Source organism: Notechis scutatus, chromosome 1 (assembly GCF_049901735.1).
Source record: "Notechis scutatus isolate UNSWTSFEM ecotype Mainland chromosome 1, rNotScu1.2, whole genome shotgun sequence".
NCBI lineage: Eukaryota > Metazoa > Chordata > Lepidosauria > Squamata > Elapidae > Notechis > Notechis scutatus.
Window position 1 is genome coordinate 15,524,723 of NC_142009.1, and position 16,280 is coordinate 15,541,002.

The 16,280-nt window shown below is 42.2% G+C and overlaps 1 protein-coding gene across 2 annotated transcripts in view; it reads right to left on the reverse strand.

Moving 5' to 3' along the window:
* GALNT17 (polypeptide N-acetylgalactosaminyltransferase 17) overlaps positions 1–16,280 on the reverse strand; it is a 339,139-nt gene that overhangs the window by 160,174 nt on the left and 162,685 nt on the right. For both annotated transcript variants that reach the window (XM_087957552.1, XM_087957547.1), the window contains exon 3: positions 11,399–11,565. In XM_087957552.1, coding sequence (XP_087813678.1) covers positions 11,399–11,565 — 167 coding nt within the window. The remainder of the gene's footprint in view (positions 1–11,398; positions 11,566–16,280) is intronic.

Sequence of the window (16,280 nt, forward strand, 5' to 3'; positions counted from 1 at the left end):
TTGGACTAGAAGACCTCCAAGGTTCTTTCCAACTTTGTTATTCTATTTTATTCTATTCTAAATGCCTCTTTCCTGTCTGTCCAAATTGGGGTTGGTGGGGGAAGTGATCTGGGACTCAGCTTTTCAGAAAATGTATGAGCACACATCCATTGAGCCATTTCATTAAAATTCAATTAAGTTTCAGTAAAGTGAAGAAGGGGAGGAAAAGAATCTTATTATAGTCGTTTTATGAGAGCCGTCACCAATAAAAGAAATCTTTTGTGTGTGTTTCAAATGAGTTTAATTGATTATTTTGTGAAACCTGAGCACATTTAGAAAGAAATATAATGAGAAATATATAGCAATCTCCTTCAGAGTTTAGGTGGAATTCTGGTTGTTAAAAAGGGGAAACTTGTTTAAATAATGAGGTATTTTCTCTTCCATTCATCAGAGGGGAATTACAAGCCAGCAGTGGATCAGATTTGGATGAGAAATTCTGTTAACAGTCCAAAACAAGGCAAACACATTTGGCATTTTGGAAAGTCTGGGGTGGGCGCACTCACAAAATGGCTGTCATGGGAAAGTAGTCCACTTAGAAAATGGCTGCCTTATGGAGCTCTGTATCCCTATTGATCAGGAGATAAACCTTTGATCAGAAGGATATTTTTCACCAACTGAATAGCAGAAACATTTTGGAAGTTTTAGTTCAGTAAAAAATACACCCCCCCACCCTTTCAAACCATTTTCCACTTACTTTTTAGCATCCCAGCGGGGTGACTCATGGAGACCAGATACGCTGCAGGATGCTATGAAGGCTTGACAAGATGTCAGCTTCTATTTAATTTTACATGTCATTTTAAAAAACATGATTCAAAAAAGACTAATTCTTAGATTAGAAGAATATTAGAAAGTTAGGAGGGGAGCCTGACAGTGGGCACATAGGGCACACTGCCTATTTAACCACTTCCTGTCATCAAACACCACATTTGTGCACAATGCAGTGAATTAACCATGGTGGTTAAAATGCAGTACTGCAGACTAACTCACTGCTCACTCCAGCAGTTCGATCCTGACCAGCTCAAGCCTTCCATCCTTCCAAGGTGAGCGAAATGAGGACTCAGATTGTTGGGGGCAATAGCCTGACTCTGTAAACTGCTTAGAGAGGTCTATAAAGCACTATGAAGTGGTATAAAAGTCTGTTATTGCTAATGCAATGTAAATGGTAAATATTTTCGTTATCAAATTTAGATATATTTAGATGTTGCATATATGCAACACAATGCATGTAAAGTCAAGCTCAAGCTGGTTCGAGATCATATTCTAATATGGCCCCTATATCAGCCCGACATCATCCATGGGTTGCCATTCAGTGGGGCGGGCCAGCTGTGGATGTTGCTATGAAACCCTATGACTCCTGATCATGCAAGCTGCTGGCCATGGACATTGCTATGAAGCCCTGTGACACCCGATCATTTAGCTGCTGCGACCCTGCAGGCATAACTTGAGCAACAGCAGAAGAGCTAAGAGGGAAATACCGAAGTCGCTGTGAAACAGGTGATTGGGAGGTATACCAGTGGTTATTGAGGTGGGCGCAAGGTGCAGGAAAGGGGGCGTGCTCCTCTCATGAAGACTAACTGAGTGTGTGCCTGCTGGTTGGAGCATGCCAGGATAATTGGTTGGGGCATGCTGGGATAATTGGGGAAGGGCACATTGGGTTTATAAAGGTGGGGGGCGGGCTAAGTGATTAGCCCTGACTTTAATCTCTGTTAGCTTGCATTGTTTCGCAGCTGGTCAGTTAAGTGCCAGCACCCTCCGGAGGAAGATAAACCGCTTACATCAAATCCTATTGTGGCTGTTGTGCTTTCTTTCAGTCGTGTGACGGGACCTGACACCCTATATTTTTCCATTCCTACTTCAGACATCAGAGAGAGAAAAATTGTTTTCAAACTCTACATATTTGCATGGTAATACAGATAGTCCAGTGGTGAAATGCTACCGGTTTGGCCTGGTTCATCCGAACTGGTAACAAAACTGGCTACCGGTTCAGCCAAACCAGTAAACAAAAGCTCCAATGATCAGCTGAGAGGAGAAAGAAGAGAAAAAGCGCAGGATTGGCCCTCCCACCTGCCCCTGCACTTTTCTGTTCTTTAGACTCTCAGCTGATTGGTGCGGTAGAGCCTTAGTTGGTGTTTGGAAAGGTGCACATGCGCGTTAGGAGTGTGTGCATGCGCGAAGTGCGCACTCACCAAACCAGTAGGGAAACTGGTAGAATACCACCACTGAGGTAGTCCTTGACTTATGACCACCATTGAGCCCAAAATTTCCATTGCTAAGCAAGACACCTGTTGAATTGTTCCATCTTAACTACTTTTCTTGCCACGTTCATTAAATGAATCGCTATTTTATTTATTTATTTTATTTTATTTATTTATTTGATTTGTCAATTGTTTACAAGATAATAAGTATAAGTGTATACATAGTTGTGAATACATGAGATGGGTACATATAAGAAAAATAAAAGAATAGAGAAACAATAGGACAGGGACGGTAGGCACGTTGGTGTGCTTATGCACGCCCCACAGACCTCTTAGGAAAAGGGGTGAGGTCAATGGTAGACAGTCTAAGGTTAAAGTTTTTGGGGTTTGGGGAAGAGACTACAGAGTCGGGTAGAGTATTCCAGACATTGACTACTCTATTGCTGAAGTCGTATTTCCTGCAATCAAGTCAAGTGCGGTTTACTTTGAGTTTGTATCTATTGTGTGCTCTTGTGTTGTTATGGTTGAAGCTGAAGTATTCATTGACAGGTAGGACATTGCAATGTATGATTTTATATACCATGCTTAAGTCAGACCGAAGACGCGGCGTAATTCAAGGTTTTCTAGTTCTAGAATTTCAAGTCTGGTGGCATAAGGTATTCTACAACGAGTAGAAGAGTGGAGAACTCTTCTTGTGAAATATTTCTGGACTTTCTCAATTGTGCTAATATCAGATACGTAATGAGGGTTCCAGACTGATGAACTGTATTCGAGTATTGGTCTAGCAAATGTTTTGTATGCTCTGGTTAGTAGTGTGATATTGCCAGAGAAAAAGCTACGTAGGATTAGGTTAACAATTCTTAATGCCTTTTTGGCTATGTAGTTGCAGTGGGCTCTAGCACTCAGATCATTAGAGGTGAGTATTCCAAGGTCCTTTACAGAGCTTGGGTCATCAACAAGGTCTTGACTATTCAGCTTGTATTTTATTTTCTGATTTTTTTGCCAATATGTAAGACAGAGCATTTATTTGTTGAGATTTGAAGTTGCCATTTGTTTGACCATTCGGATACATAGTCAAGATCTTTTGTAGGGTAGCAGTATTGTCTGTGGTAGCAGTATTGTCTGTGGTAGCAGTATTGTCTATTGCTAAGTTAGTAACACGGTTGTTAAGTGAATCTGGCTTCCCTATTCGCTTTGCTTGTTAGATGGTAACAAAAGGTGATCATGTCACCCTAGGACACTGCAGCCATCATAAATACATGCCTGTGTCCAAATCACAAGACCAAAGGGATGTTGCAAGGGTCATAAGGGTGAAAAATGGTCATAAGTCACTGTTTTCAATGTTGTTGTAACTTTGAATAGTCCCTAAATGAATGGTTGTAAGTCTAGGATTATCTGTACCTTCCATCATGGAAGGTATTCTCTATCCAAGAAAAATAAAAAGTCTCTGAAGCTGTCAAGATTTGTGTCTGACATTTCATACAAATTAGAACTTCCATCCATGGAAAATGGAGGAAAATCAGGTTTTTAATCTGATTGTCAACCCTGAAGCAAACTTGGCTGAGGCTGTCTTGGAGGCTTCATGGTTGCTACAAAGCAGAGGAGGAGAAGGGAAGGCGTATTAGACAGCTCGCCATGGCCATCAAAATAAAAATAAAAACTATTTTCTTGTGGGAACCAAGATCATTCCAACAGGTGGCTGAGAAGATGAGGGGCAGAGTAACCAGGTGACCTGCTAGCACCACTATTGGGCAAGGTGACCAATCACCTGGGGGGAAGGGGGAACTTTCACTTTTTAATTAGGTGAAAACCGTGGGAACCTTCAGAGTCCTTTTTCACCACTTGTGCCAATATGATGTATCCAATAAATTGTCCTTTGAGGAATCTATCTGCATTGGAGTTCTGCTTTCAATGGATGCATTATTTGGAACGTTGACAATGATCTTAATAGAAACATCTAAACCATAAGTCCTTGTCTGTGGAACAGTTGTGCTTCTCTGGAAATATTTTAACTGGGTCTCATCTGTTAGGGAAGTAACAATCAGCACAAGACTGGATTAAATTACTTTAGAATTCCTTACTCTTTTGTCCCTGCGCATATGTTTAGGATTTAAGGAACTTGGAGGATATTGGTGATCAAAAATATTTCTGCTTTTCCAAGAAGATCTAAGATAGGGTGTTAAGGTATGATTGACCAAAAGCCCACATAAGAAGTTTGTGTCACATTCAAAAACTGTTTTTGTAGTGGTTGCTGTTCCCTAACTACGTATTGTTTCCTAGAGCTCTACTCCATGCATTTTTTGTTTTTCTTGCCTGGCTCAATAGTAGTAACTGCGAGAGGGATCTTGGAGTCCTAGTGACTCCTCACATCCTGGACATAAACTGTTTCAACTCCTTCTCTCAAAACGATGCTATTGAGCACTGCACACCAGAACAACTAGACACAAGGACAGTTTTTTCCCGAATGACCATGAAGACCCTCAAAATATCCATGCTGTATAGCAACCTCCTTTAGCAGAACATTCAACTGATTAAAAAAGAAAAACTAATGATGATGTTATCTACTTAATCATGTCTGACTCTTGACAGTTCTATGGTCCAGGTCCCGCCACATCTTCCAATCTTCTTTGAGTTGTTCTATGCTCTGGCTAGTTTCAGCTTTTATGGTGTCCAGCCATTGTGTTTTTTGATGGCCTTGTTTCCTTCTACTGCTAATACTTTATCCAGTGAATTCTCCTGCATGGCATGGCTAAAACAAATGAAACTAAAAAAAAAAAAAAAAAACTAAGGATACTTAAATTATTATATGATGAAGAATTTTTGGAAAAAAAATGGGGGGGAGCTGGATTTTTAAAGAAATGAGCAAGGTACCTGAAGAATCTCTTTCATCTTTGCTTAGATTTTAAATAGTCTAGAAAAATTTTAGCAGTACTAAGCTCTTGCCCATGGTTTTCATTCCTTCTCTGAGGTTTCTTAGTTTCCCTCTGGAAACATTTAGCATACACTACAGAAATTGCTGAAGAAGAAACTCAGCTACAAGACAGGTGTTGCTAGGAGCACCCTGGTTTTTTTAATGGCTAAGTTGAAAAAAATCATTTTTGCTTCCTCAATCATTTTCCTTAAAAAAAAAAAAAAATCCTCCTGGGATTGTCTGGGAGACAATACGACTACAAGCCCAACTATAGCCATAAATATTTTTCTTTTACTGTGGATCCCTCTGGGAGTAAAAATCCCACATCCATTTCTAGAAGAATTAATGGATGGTTCTTGTAGATCCCATGAAATAGAGTCTCATCCCAAAAGATTTCACTATGTCCCAGTGTGTGCAGGCAACCTGGCTTCCCTTTTAGGGCTGGGGAGGAATGGAGAATCTGGGAGCCCTCATTAGCTCAATGTCTTAACATCAACTGTAAGGTTTTTAACCAGTGGTAGGATTCAAAATTTTTTACTACTGGTTCTGTGGGCGTGGCATGGCTTGGTGGGCATGGCAGGGGAAGGATACTGTAAAATCTCCATTCCCTCCCCAGTCCTGGGGGAAGGTTACTACAAAATTTCCATTCCCTCCCCACCCCACTAACCTGCTTTCCAGCTCCATTCCCCTATGCAGGACAACCAAAGAAGACCCAGCCAATCAGCTGGGACTCGGGAGGCAGAGAATAGATGGGGGCAGGGCCAGTCAGGGGTGCATTTGCCGGTTCTCCAAACTACTCAAAATTTCCATTACCGGTTCTCCAGAACTGGTTAGACCCTATTGAATACCACCTCTGTTTTTAAACATTTCCTTATTCCAGGAAAAACAGAACCGCAGTTTAAAGCTTTAAAAAGGTTTACCTAAAAGGATCAGGGCATTATGGTAGAGCCGGATTTCAAAGACAGTATGCATTGTCTAGTGTTGGGCTTCAAGGTTTAGTGATCATGGTTTAGACAACCTGTTTTGCTGGTAACTGTGACTGACATCTTTAGATGTCACCACTTTGTGTCTGAAGATGCCAGCCACAGATTATATCAAAATGTCAAGAAATCTGCGGTCTAAACCAGAGATCTCCAACTTGGCAACACAGCTGGCTGAGGTATTTTAGAGGTGGAAATCCCCAAGTCTTGAAGCTGACAAATGTGGAGATCCCTGGTTTAAACCATGGTCACTAAACCCTGAAGCCCAACGCTGTCTGAAACAGAGTCTTGTCTGTTTAGCGTAGTCACCTTGCATAGGTCAATTGTGTTCTTCTTCCAAACTATTATGGGCAGCATGAACTTTCACAAAGATGTCCACCCCTGGAATACTGGATTGGAAACAGCGATTTTGAGATTAGCACTGACCTGGTTTAAACAATAAATGAGGAAAATATCCCCTTGATCCAACTCATCCCTTGAGAAACATTCTTGGCCTTTTCTCTTTGCATAAATACTTTGGGCTCACTCAAACTCTCATTGTATCAATTCATAATACATGCCATGTCCTCCTTCCTCTTTCCCTTTCCTACCTCCCCCTACCCCGCCACCTTTGGTTAGTAAATATGCTTGCAAGAGTCACGTGCTTGCAGCAAAACAGACTGTAGCTGAAAGAAAAAGTAGAGCCAACAGCTGGTAGATGCTTTGAGGTCAGACTGAGAAAATGTCAGGTATAAAGACTGAATAGCTACTGCTTCTGCTCTGTATGTATGTCTCTTCTTCAGAGTACACATTGAGTTCTGTTTGGGGCAAGTCTTGTTTACATCGTACCCAGGAATATGCATACTGCATTCTGAAACAGAAAGCAAAGCCCAAGCCTTCTAAATCAAATTGGCTGAATACATGTATTTTTACACTTTAGAACAGGGGTCGCCAACCTTTTGGACCTCAGGGACCACCAAACTCATAATTTTAAATCCTGAGGACCAGAGACCCTGGGAAAATCCCAAAAAGTTCTGCAGGAAAATTCCCCACCCCGTTTTCCTACTGATTGATCATTCTTTATTTGGGATCGCAGGATACTGTCTCCAGCTCCATTCTCGGTGGGGGGGGGAGAGAGAGAGACTTTTGGCTTCATGCAAGGAAAGCAGCAGAAGCAGCAGAAGTTTTTCTTTCTCTGCCCCAAACTCTGCCAGAAATGAGTCTTTGTGAGACTTGTCACACCAGTGCAGCCTCTTGGAGTAGGAGGCCTTGCAGGGTCCCAAAGACTAATTTCTGGTGGAGTTTGGGGGAGAGAAAGAAATACTTTTGCTGCTTTCCTTGTGTGCAGCCAAAAGCAGAAGAAGAAAGAAGAGGAAAGAAGCAGCCCGGTGGCCAGGTGAGGCAAGTGGGGCAAGTGGGGCAAGTTCCTCCCTCCATCTTTCCCCCCCTCCCCTCACTATCTCATGTTGTTCACAATGCAAGTGACACAAGCCTTGTGTTCCCGTGGGCCATGTGGAGCCTTGTGTTCCCGCACAGCCTGGATTAATTGCCTTGGGGGTGACATTTCTCCACCAAAATTTTCTCGTGGACCACCAGTGGTCCCCAGCCCACTGGTTGGTGACCACTGCTTTAGAAGATTTAATTCTGTACTTTTGAGATACATTGAAGAGTTTGAGGTTTAATACTTGGCAGAACTTAAAAATGCCAAGCAAGATCAAACCTGACTTCTGTTAGGATGGAAGGCTAACAGCAAATCTCAGGGCGGTAAACTAGACTGGAAGGTTTGAGAAGAAAAACTCTAAGAAGACAGTGAGTTATGGAGATTCTCAGTCAGCCAGGTCATGGTTGTACCAATGCTGCTTTTTCAAAGGGCAACTGGACTTTCCTTGAAGATGTTTTGCTTCTCAACCAAGAAGCTTCTTCAGTTCTGACTGAATAGTTGAGGATAGAAGGATTGATATTCCTTGCAGTCATCTGGTCATTAGCAGTCTCTCTGAGAGACATTGAGGCCACTTGGAGGTTTATCTCTGCCCTTGGGGTCACCTGAATAGTGCAAATGGGTGTAGAGCCTTCTTGGAACTGCTGAAAGGACTGTGTTGAAAGCAGGAGATAGGGGGTGTCATTGCCTGAGAAGGCAATGACAAATCTCTTCAATGGCTTCCAATAAAATGAGCCATGTGTTTCCATGAAGTCATCAGGTATCATCTCAACCAGACCACTGCTCAACCTTTCATTCTCATTAAGCTGTTGCTGGTTTCCTATTAATATAAGACAATCCCTACAATGTTTGACAGAGCAGGCATGTAGGAGAGGCTGAAGCAGTGGTGTGTTAATAAATATTTAACAGCTTTGCCCCCTCTGTGCTGCTGCAGTGTTAGCTGTCAAACAACTGATCATGTGCTTTGCATTTGCACTCAACTCTGCTTTTGGCTGCTCAAAAATTTCCAAAAATTTAACAATCAGCTCACATCAGCTGACTCCAGCACACCATCGGGCTGCAGACTCCAGTGGCTTCTAAAACATAATTATTATCCTTCCTCAAGATACAAGGAGAATATCTACAGTTGCAGAAACCAAAGCACAAGAAATATAGCAGCTACCTATCAGATAGGAAGTAACTTTGACTGTTATCTTATTCCAGTTGACCGTTTTTTTCATTCAAGCTTTTCCAAGCATTAAAGTCAAGTAGTTGAAAACTTTCTTCTAGAGTAGCAAGAAAGCAAAGAATTGCCTTAGAGGGGAGATGGGTGGCATAAAAATTTAATAAATACATACATAAGAATATAACAGGAATGAGAAAACTAAAACCAAGTGAAACATAGACCCCTATCTATTCCAAGCCTTCACTTGGACCATACTTGGAATATACTGCATCCAGGTTTCATCACTACAATATAAAAAAGATGTCGAGACTCAGAAAAGAGTGTAGAGAAGAGCAACAAGGATGATTAAGGGGCTGGAGGTTACAGGAATTAGATATGTCTAGTCTAATGAAAAGAAGGATGAGGGGAGACATGATAGCAGTGTTCTAATATTTGGGGGCTCTTACAAAGATGAGGGGGTCAAATTATTTTCCAAACCACCAAAAGGAGAGAAGCAACCTAGAATTTAGGAGAAAATTCCTAATGGTGAGAGCAGTCAACCAATGGAATAGCTTCCCTTCAGAAGTTGTGGATGTTCCCTCACTGGAGGTTTCAAAAACAGACTGGACAACCATTCTTCTGAAATTGTACAAGGTGTCCTGCTTGAGCAGGGGGTAGGACTAGAGGACCTCCAAGGTCCCTTCCAACTCTATTATTCTACATTATATGTTATATCTGATTCCTTCTGCTTCCTGGCAAAAAATAAAAACCAGCTTAGGCTGATGCAAAGCTTTCATCCAAAGGTTTAATCTGAAGGTAATTTAATTGTCCTTTCCACTGGAATCGTCATCTGAAATGCCTTAATCGATTCAAGGCATTGAGCAAAATTAGTTGCCAAGAAATTTTCTCAAAGACTCAATGCCTACACTGAATTGAGGTTTTCAATAGAACCAATTTAAAGTGTTCAAAGCAAAGACTCAGAATACTATAATTATAATTTAAGTAATGATAATTTTACCATTTTTCTATTGAAGGTGGTGGGACCAATTTCTCCAACAAATGGAACAAGAACAGCAAAAGCAAGAAACGTTGTGTGCTCCCTCATCTAGAGAAGACCTATTGAGAATTGTTCCCCTTGAGGAGAACATAGAATTAGACTAGAGACAGAATAGAGTTCATATGAAGCAGTAGTACCATTTTATAAAACGTTAATAAGACCACACTTGGAATACGGCATCCAGTTTTGGTCGCCACATTATAAAAAAGATGTTGAGACTCTAGATAAGAGTGCAGAAAAGAGCAACCAGGATGATTAGTGGGCTGGAGGCTAAAACATAAACTACGGTTACAGGATCCGGGCATGGCTAGCCTAGTGAAAAGAAGGACTAGCAGTGTTTCAATATTTAAGGCCTCCCAAAAGAGGGGTCAACCCTATTTTCTAAAGTGCCTAAAGGCAAGACAAGAAGCAATGGATGAAAATTAATCAAAGAGAGTAGCAACCCAGAACTAAGGAGAATTTTCTTTTTTTTAATAAACTTTATTAGTCTTTTATATCTCTAAAAACCGAGCAAAAAATATAAATATTATGACATTAACAGTGTGTGACATCTATGTCATATACTTCTATTTTGTGCTTATTTACAAATATATACAGTTCATGCAAATATAAACCTTTAATCTATAAAATGCTTATCGTTAACTCTTTTCATCATCCCTTTGTCCTAATTCGATCCAATTGTACAATTTCCCCCAAATTCTGTAATATTCAGACTCCTCTTTCTCTTGTAACATCAGGGTTAATTTATCCATCTCGGAACACGCCATTATTTTTTGAATAATCAATTGATCTGTTGGTATAGAATTCTGTTTTCAGCATTGAGCATAGGCAATTCTAGCAGCGGTTAAGATATATGATATTATATATTTTGTATCTTTCCCATATCTCTTTTTAATCATCCCTAACAAAAATGATTCTGGTTCCAAATCTATATGTTCCTTGAGGATCTCTTGTAACCACTTTTGAATTTTAAACCAGTACTTCTGGGCTTCTAAACAAGACCACCACGTAGGATGGAAAGTACGTTCTTTCTTCTTGCATTTCCAACATGCCGGATTCATGTTGGGATATATCTTTGCCAATCTCGCAGGAGGCAGGTGCCATCTATAAAACATCTTATAGATGTTCTCTTTACATGAGTAGGAGAAATTTCTTAATTGTGAGAACAGTTAACCAGTGGAATGGCTTCCCTTCAGAAGTTGTGGGTGCTCCATCACTGGAGACTTACAAGAAGAGACTGGACAGCCACTTGTCTGGAATGGTACAAGGTCTGCTGCTTGAGCAACGGGTTCAACTAGGAGACCTCCAAGGTCTCTTCCAACTTTGATATTCTGTTATCTGTTGTTATTACTTTCTCTGCGGTGGCTCACTCACATCATGAAACACATTTCCTGCAGAGAGATAAGTGCTCACAATCCTCCTTACATTCCTCACAATTGTAAGTGCTCACAATCCTCCTTACATTCCATGAGCAAGTAAACTTAGTGCAAACCCACCATGCTTTTGGTATTAGATGACTGTGGGTATTTAGCACAGAAAGTTTGATTGTAGTACCCCAGCAAGCTAAAGATATTGTTCAAATAAATAAATATTGAATAGTTCATAAGTCTCCTGCCTGCTTGGTCTTCCCCTGCCTTAAAAATTGAGCTCCATACCTTCGTCACTGTTGTCATCTACAAGGATGATCTCCTTCAAGAGGTGAGCTGGAGTGTGATTTACAGCGCTGTGAACTGAACGCAGGATGACTGAAAGCGCCTCATTGACAAAGATAAAAATAATAGAGATCTGTGGGAGATCCTTTGCATATTTAAGCTCTTTACACCTAGAGAGACAGAGAGAGGAAGGAAGATTAGCTGAAAAGTTAGAAAAATTACAAAAACAAAGAAGTATGACCCATGGTAACTATACCTGCCTCACCTGAAAAGGAGGAGGAGGAGGAGGAGAGCAGGAGCAGGAGGAGGAGGGAAGGAGGAGGAGCAGGAGCAGGAGAAGAAGCAGGAGGAGGAGAGGAGGAACAGGAGGAGGAGGAAAGGAGGAGGAGCAGAAGCAGGAGAAGGAGCAGGAGGAGGAGAGGAGGAACAGGAGGAGGAGCAGGAAGAAGAGCAGGAGGAGAGGAGAAGGGGAGGTGAGGAGGAGAGCAGGAGTGGGAACAGGAGGAGCAGGGGAGGAAGGGAGGAGCAGCGGAAGCAGCAGGAGGAGGAGCAGGAGATGAGAAGGGGAAGAAGAAGTGGCAGGAGGAGGAGCAGAAGAAGCAGAAGGAGCAGGAGTAGAGGAGCAGGAGGAGCAGGAGGAGGAGCAGGAGGAAAGGAGGAGGGGAGGAGAGGAGAAGAGCAGGGGGAGGGGGAGGAGCAGCAGAAGCAGGAGGAGGAGCAGGAGGAGGAGAGGAGGAACAGGAGGAGAAGCAGGAAGAAGAGCAGGAGGAGAGGAGAAGGGGAGGTGAGGAGGAGAGCAGGAGTGGGAACAGGAGGAGCAGGGGAGGAGGGGAGGAGCAGCGGAAGCAGAAGGAGGAGGAGCAAGAGATGAGAAGGGAAAGAAGAAGCGGGAGGAGGAGGAGCAGAAGAAGCAGAAGGAGCAGGAGTAGAGGAGCAGGAGGAGCAGGAGGAGGAGCAGGAGGAAAGGAGGAGGGGAGGAGAGGAGAAGAGCAGGGGAGGGGGAGAGCAGGAACAGAAGCAGGAGGAACAGGGGAGGGGAGGAGCAGCAGAAGCAGGAGGAGGAGCAGGAGGAGGAGAGGAGGAGAGGAGAAGGGGAGGGGGAGGAGGAAGAGCAGCAGAAGCAGGAGGAGGAGGAGGGGGAGAGGAGGGGGAGGAGAGGAGGAGGAGAGGAGAAGGAGGAGCAGGAGGAGAGAAGTGGGAAGGAGGGAGCAGGAACGGGAGCAGGAGGAGAAGAGAAGGGGGAGGGGAGGAGGAGGAGACTGAATTGAAACACAAGTAGTTCTTGATTTATAGCAATTCATTCAGCGCCCATTGGAAGTTACAGTAGGACTGAAAAAAGTGATTACCATTTTTCACACTTACTACTGCTGCAGCATCCCCATGATCATGTCACCATAATTCAGATACTTGTCAACTGACTCATATTTATGACGGTTGCCGGGTCATGTGGTCCCCAGGTCACATGATTCCCTTTTGTAACCTTCTGACAAGCAAAGTCAATGGGGAAGCCAGATTCACTTAACAGCCATGTTCCTAACTGATCAACTGCAGTGATTCACTTAACAACTGTGGCAAGAAAGGTCGTAAAATGGGGCAAAGCACACTTAACAACTGCCTTGCTTAGAAACAGAAATTTTGGGCTCAATTGTGGTCCTAAGTCAAGGAATACCTGTGTTCCCAAAAAAAACCTCTCAAGGCAGTGAGTTCCCAATAAGATAATTAAATAAATGGTCTCTAAAGGACGCGGTGGTTCAGTGGCTAAGACACTGAGCTTCTCGATCAGAAAGGTCAGTAGTTCAACGGTTTGAATCCCTAGCGCTGTTTAATGGAGTGAGCTCCCGTTACTTCTCCCAGCTCCTGCCAACCCAGCAGTTCTAAAGCATGTAAAAATGCAAGTAGAAAAATAGGGACCACTTTGGTGGGAAGATAAAAGCGTTCCGTGCACCTTCGGCATTTAGCCATGCTGGCCATATGACAGCTCTGGCTCTTCGGCTTTGAAACAGAGATGAACACTGCCCCCTAGAGCCAGAAATGACTAACACGTATGTGCGAGGAGAACCTTTACCTTTAAAGGGGCTTGTATAAGGCCACTGACCTGCCTATCAACCCTGTTACATTTGGATTTTCTTAGTTTCTTTGTTCAAATTTGTAATTTTTGTGTGGGATGAAATATCCATCTGGTTCAATTCCAAGCTGGGAAAAAGGCACTGGAGACAAAATGGAGGCTGGAGGCTGATTGAAAAGAAAGGTTCCCTTTATTGATTAAGCAGAACCACCAGGGTTCTGGTGCAGCTGACAAAAGGGAATTGACAGTGGGTGGTTTTTGTACCTTCTTTGGGCTTTGTATTTGAGCATCCTGTTCCTGTGCAAGAACATGTATTCTACTGGCTGTTGTCAGATTCCTATGGGGTCATATAGAGGTTATTTGGGGGGTCAAAGCTGGCTCTATGGGCAAAAGAGAAAAAAAAGCAAATCCTAGGTGTTCGTCTGAGCTAATTTTGTCAACCTTTTGTTTGTTGCTTATCTGAGTTTTCTGTCTTGACCCAGTCTTTCAGAATGGATTACCAAATCTGCATTTCTAAAAGCTGGTCTCCTCAGTTTCTGCTTGGAGAAGGGAAACTGGGGCTGGTTTCTGAATATCCTGGCCCAATTTTTCTTAACGGCCACAAAATATCTGCGAGGGGCTATTAAGAAAAACTGAGTCTGCTTCCTGCTTCTAAAAAGAAAATATTTCTTCATTTCTCCTTATAATATTCTGCCTTTTTAATATTTCCCAAAATATTTCATTCTTCTGGGAGGTAGGTGCTAACTTTCTACATTTGTTTGATAAATAAAATATAAATCATGCATGCATGCATACATACATACATACATACATACATACATAACTTATGGCCATTATTTTATACTTATGACCATTGGAACATCCTCATGGTCAAGTGATCAAAATTCAGATGCTTGGCAACTGACTCACATTTATGGCGGCGACAATGTCCTTTGTTCCCCTTTTGTGACCTTCTGACAAAGTCAGTGGGGAAGCCAGGTTCACTTGACAACCATGTTACTAACTTAAACATTGCAGGGATTTGCTCCACAACAGTGGCACAAAAGATCGTAAAATGAGGTAAAACTCCCTTAACAAATATCTCACTTATAGCAACAGACATTTTGAGCTAATTGTGGTCAAGGTAATAAGTCGAGGACTTCCTGTAATTCATAAGACAATAAACAGCCATCAGTTCTGAGATCCTATCCGCCATGAATTTGTCTGGTCCCCTTTCAAAACCAGTTCAACTGGGGCCATCATTGTCTTCATTTTAAAATGGCGATAGGAAAAATCCTATCGTTTATCCCTGGACTGAATTATCTGCAGTCTATTCTATTTCAGTATTAATTTCCATCAGGGGGGAAAAAAAATCCCACTCTGATGGAATTCTGGAAAGCATTTTCCTTTTAAAATATACACTTTTAAAACAAATTTCGCTGCTCTGTTTCAACCAAGAGTGGCATCAAAATAGCCATGTGTGAAAAGCCCAATGGAAAACTAAGTTTCTTTCTGCACATTGATCCATGAAAAACAGATCAGGACAATTCACACTGGAATTCGCATTATGTGTTATATGTTCAAGCATCCTTCTTTTTTTGCACTTTAGTGGCAAGAAACAAAGAAAACTATCCAGCCAACTGATATTTTATTTATTTTTCTGAACTGTGAGGCAAGGTGAGCTTGTTAGATGGCAATCACGAAAGAGGTTATTGGATCCAAATGCAGATACAGTTATGTCCACTCCATCATTCCTGCCCCTTTGTAATAAACAAGAATAGCCATAGGCAGAGACAAGGAATTTATCTATACAGCATTCTAAAGCAGGGGTGGATATTCCACAGAAGACCATTTATGGCATCCAACTGACATCACACTGGGAATAAGCCAAATTTAGAATGGCATGGACTTGGTCTAGGGAACTGAGAAGATGACCTTGGACAAGCTATTCAGAAACCAGGTCAAAAAATGAAGGCAAAATGTGCAGAACCAGGCCCTGAGCTGAAGGAGAAAGGAAAATAACAGTACTAGCTCTTCCCTGATTCCCTGGGATATGAGAGGGAGGGAGGGAAAAGCACAACCAGGTTTTCAAGCTTCTGTTATTATAGACAATTCTGATGAAATCTAGTTCTTGTTTCCTTGAGAAGTCTGTTTCCTGAACTGCACAAACTTGAGAGACTGACATGAGGAATGAAAAGTTGCTTTAAGCTTGCAGAGACATTGTACTCATTAAACACACACACACACACACACACACACACACACACACACAGAGGCAAACACCAAATAGCAATAGCACTTAGACTTATATACCACTTCACAGTGCTTTTACAGCCCTCCTTGACTAGGTCCTCATTTTACCAACCTCGGAAGGATGGAAGGCTGAGTCTATCCTGAGCCAGTCAGGATCAAACTCCTGGCAGTGGGCAGAGTTAGCCTGCAATTCTGCATTGTAACAGTTGCGCCACCATGGTTCATTTTTCCACAAATGATGTCTATTTTGCTTAAAGGAGGGGGTAAGGGGGAAATGACTATAAGCCTGGGGCACCGATTGCACCACTTTCAAAAGCTGCAAGACTGCATATAAGATGGAGATGCAATGAAATTAGTATCACAGAGGCCTTGGTCAAATGTAATGGTATGTGGGAATGCTCTTGGGAGATTAGACAAACAAAAAAATCCTACTAAGGAATGGATGCCCAGGAGAGACCTAACCTGATTAATTGGGTAATATATGTGACTGCAGGAGGGAACATGTCCATATCAAGAGCTGTGGTGGCACAGTGGTTAGAATGCAGTACTGCAGGCTACTTCTACTGACTGTCAACTGCCAGCAGTTTG